Below are 3,053 nucleotides of genomic sequence, written 5' to 3'. Positions count from 1 at the left end.
TGCGGCGGGTGTGGCGGTGTGGGGGGGCTGGGAGTCAGCATGTGGAGCTCCTTATGGGGGCTTCTGGGGAGCTGCTTTTTGGGCTGTTGAAGGGCTGGGGGCGATGTCTGAGGGGCTGGGAGCTGTTTGGGGGGGGGGAGCTGCCCCCTCCTGCAGCCCAGCCCCTGTGCTCCCAGGTGCCGGTGACTTTCGAGGACGTCGCGGTGCACTTCAGCAGGCAGGAGTGGGCAAGCCTGGACGATGGGCAGAAGGAGCTGTACAGGACCGTGATGGAGGGCAACTACGAGACGCTGGTGTCCCTGTGTAGGCTCTCTTTGCGCTGGTTCGGCAGCCACCGTCGCTGCCCGGGGAGCTCTCTCGGGGTTACTTTTCTGCCTCGTTGCGTTTCACTGGGATCTCCAGCCCTCAAATGATCCTCTCAATTCCCTGTCCCCTCTGGCACTGGTCGGAGGTTGAGCAGGTACACGCAGGAGGGGGGGTAGTAAGTGCTCGGTGTCTTCCTCTTGTGGAGAACAGGTACACTGAGCTCCCTGGGTTGTCATGACAGAAATTCCCTCTTCCACGTCTGTCTAGATCCTCGTGGTGTTTCCCGTCAGCGTGGCGGACGTGCCGTCCGTTTGTCCTGGCGTGGGGACGGAGGGAGGTCGCACTCCCGCCTCGCAGCGGGAGAGCAAGGCAGGGGAGAAGATCTCATGGGGCAGAGTTTGGGGTGCTTCTGGCTGGATTTTCAAATGCGTGGCCCTCGCAGCTGGAAATGAGCTTTCCAAAAAGTCTGGTTGGACTCGATGATCTTAAAGGTCTTTTCCATCCTAAATGATTCCGTGATTCTGTGACACCCCGCTTAGCCCAGCCAGGGCCTCGTGCTTGTAATTAAATCTTTCCAGTGCTCCGATGATGGAGCAGGGGCCTGGACTTCCCAGCCAGGGCCGCCCCCTCTTGCCGTGGGACTCCCCTGCAAGCGCTGCCTGAGGAGCCAGAGCAAAAGTGCTGAGGAAGGAGGTGAGGGGCGAGCGTAATCCCAAAGCAGGGCAGGGAGCTCGTGGCACTGCCTCTTGTCGCAGCGGGGCGAGTCGGCCCGTCCATCCTCACCCAGCACTGCGCGCTCGGCCTGGCTGAGCTCCTGGCTGGTGAGGAGCAGCAGTACCCATGCGTGGTGGTTTGGAGCAGATACAGGTAGTGAGGCCAGGCTACGGAGCTGCGGGGAGGTGTACCCGCGCTGACATTCAATCAAGAGCCTTACAATTCTCTTCCTGTGCTTCAGGGTGTTTTCCTGTCCGCAAGGTGAATTTCGGGGGGGTTTCTGTAGCGGGGGTTTCCCCCACGTGGAGCAGGGATGGGTTTTCTTGCAGTTGTTGCCGGGAGGGGAGGTTGTCAGACGTGCCAGAGGGAGCTGCTTTTCAGATTCCGCCCTAGAAGTGCTGCCTGCTGGCCCCGGTCTGTGTCCGTAACTCCCCGTGTGCCGGCACTGGCGCTGACCCGGTTGGAGATGAAGTTTTTCTGGGCTGGGACTGACTGTGTTGACAGGCTGTGGGTGCGCCCGCAAAGACGCTGTCACCTCTTGCCCCTGATGTCTGTCTTGCTCTTGAAACAGACTGTGCCCTATCCAAGCCTGAGCTCTTATCTCGGATCGAGAAAGGAGAAGAGCTGTGCGCGCCGGCCGAGTCGGACCTGGAGGGAGCAGACGTATCGCCAGAGCTAGCCGTAGGTACGTGACACTGGGTTTCTTCCGTGCCAGCATCCTGGCTCCTGGCTGATTGCGGTCCCTGCCCTCAGCCACAGGGACTGAGGTGTCTCCCGCGATGGCTGTGGACAGCCTGTGCTGGGAGAGGACACAAGGGAACGTGCTGGGACACATCGATAGCCTGGAAACCTTCCCCTGACCCAGCAGCTGCTGTGTGCTGCAGAGGTCCTGATGCCCTGTGGGCCCGGGAGCGGGGGACGGCCGGGGGACGCTGTGCTTGCGCCTCTGAGCTCCCGGCTGGCGGCCGGTAAAGCCGAGTGCCCTTCTCCTCCCCAGAGCCGGACCACCCGAGCTGCGCGAGCGATGATGGTCTGCTGGAGATGAAGACGAAGGAGCCTTGCGAGGGGAACTGTAGGGACCCGGAGGAAAGCGGGAGCCTGGCGGTCACGGTGAACTGCAGGGCGCGTGAGTGGCTGGCACACCCAGCTGATGCGAGGGATCCTGGGCCCCTGCCCGGCTGTGTCTCACCCAGCATCATCACCGCTCCTCTTGTCTTCGCAGCACATGTCCCTCATGAAGCCACCGCTGTCCCAGCGGATCTTAGCCAGCCAACCCCGTCCCCTTCCGCTCCTCTCTCCACGTGCTGTTGTGAAGCGGTGGATCTGAACTGGTCTCCGTCGCCTCCGCCCGCAGCAGGTACCGGGACAGAGCCCTTCAACCCTCCCTGGGCGGGCTGGCAGCCTCGAGGAGCGCCAGCGTGCTCAGGGAGCAGCAGGAGGTTTTGCACGGGGCTCTCTCCGGGCCTGGGGCTTTCAGGACAGGGTTTTAAGCGATTCGGAGAGGCCACGAAAGGGTTCTGGCAGTAAATCCTGCTGCCAGCCTTGACGCCGTAAAGGACGAGGCATGGCACGGTGTGAGCCAGCCCACCCAGTCGATTTACTTCGAAGGATGAGCCCCGGTGTTTCTGTTAGACTCCCCCCATCCCGCCTAAGTGACGTCTGTCATCTCAAACCGCCCTTGGGGTGTCTGCAGGGACGAGCTGTAGCAGTCCCGGTGTGAAGACACTGAGCTAGAAGGGGGCCGAGATTTGTGCTGGCTGCTGGCTGGGGAGAGTGGGGGAGGCGAGGGGCGGGGGCGGGAGGAAAGCCTCTTGCCGTTTACGGCCTTGTCCTCAAAACCGCGTGGAAGAGTGATATTTGGGTTCCGAAAAATTTCCAGCAGATGCCGAGGCGGGGATCCCAACGGAGGTACGGCAGGAGGAGGTGGCTGTGGAGAAGCCGGCAGTGCCTGAAACGCCCTCGAAGGGTCTGGAAGAGGAGGACGTGAAAGATTCGGGGAACGGTGGCCAGGGTCCGGGGGGGGAGGTTCCCCG

The 3,053-nt window shown here is 62.0% G+C and overlaps 1 protein-coding gene across 1 annotated transcript in view; it reads left to right on the top strand.

The window, feature by feature from the left end:
* The window catches only part of LOC103925981 (zinc finger protein 746-like), a gene marked incomplete at its 3' end in the record, with an annotated part of 6,530 nt that overhangs the window by 3,043 nt on the left and 434 nt on the right, over positions 1-3,053 (top strand). The window contains exons 2-6 of the mRNA XM_009334790.1: positions 177-303; positions 1,592-1,705; positions 2,018-2,146; positions 2,243-2,377; positions 2,900-3,031. Coding sequence (XP_009333065.1) covers positions 177-303; positions 1,592-1,705; positions 2,018-2,146; positions 2,243-2,377; positions 2,900-3,031 — 637 coding nt within the window. The remainder of the gene's footprint in view (positions 1-176; positions 304-1,591; positions 1,706-2,017; positions 2,147-2,242; positions 2,378-2,899; positions 3,032-3,053) is intronic.

The sequence above is a fragment of the Pygoscelis adeliae genome, unplaced genomic scaffold (assembly GCF_000699105.1).
Source record: "Pygoscelis adeliae isolate BGI_AS28 unplaced genomic scaffold, ASM69910v1 Scaffold702, whole genome shotgun sequence".
NCBI lineage: Eukaryota > Metazoa > Chordata > Aves > Sphenisciformes > Spheniscidae > Pygoscelis > Pygoscelis adeliae.
This window is presented reverse-complemented; position numbering and strand designations above follow the sequence as displayed.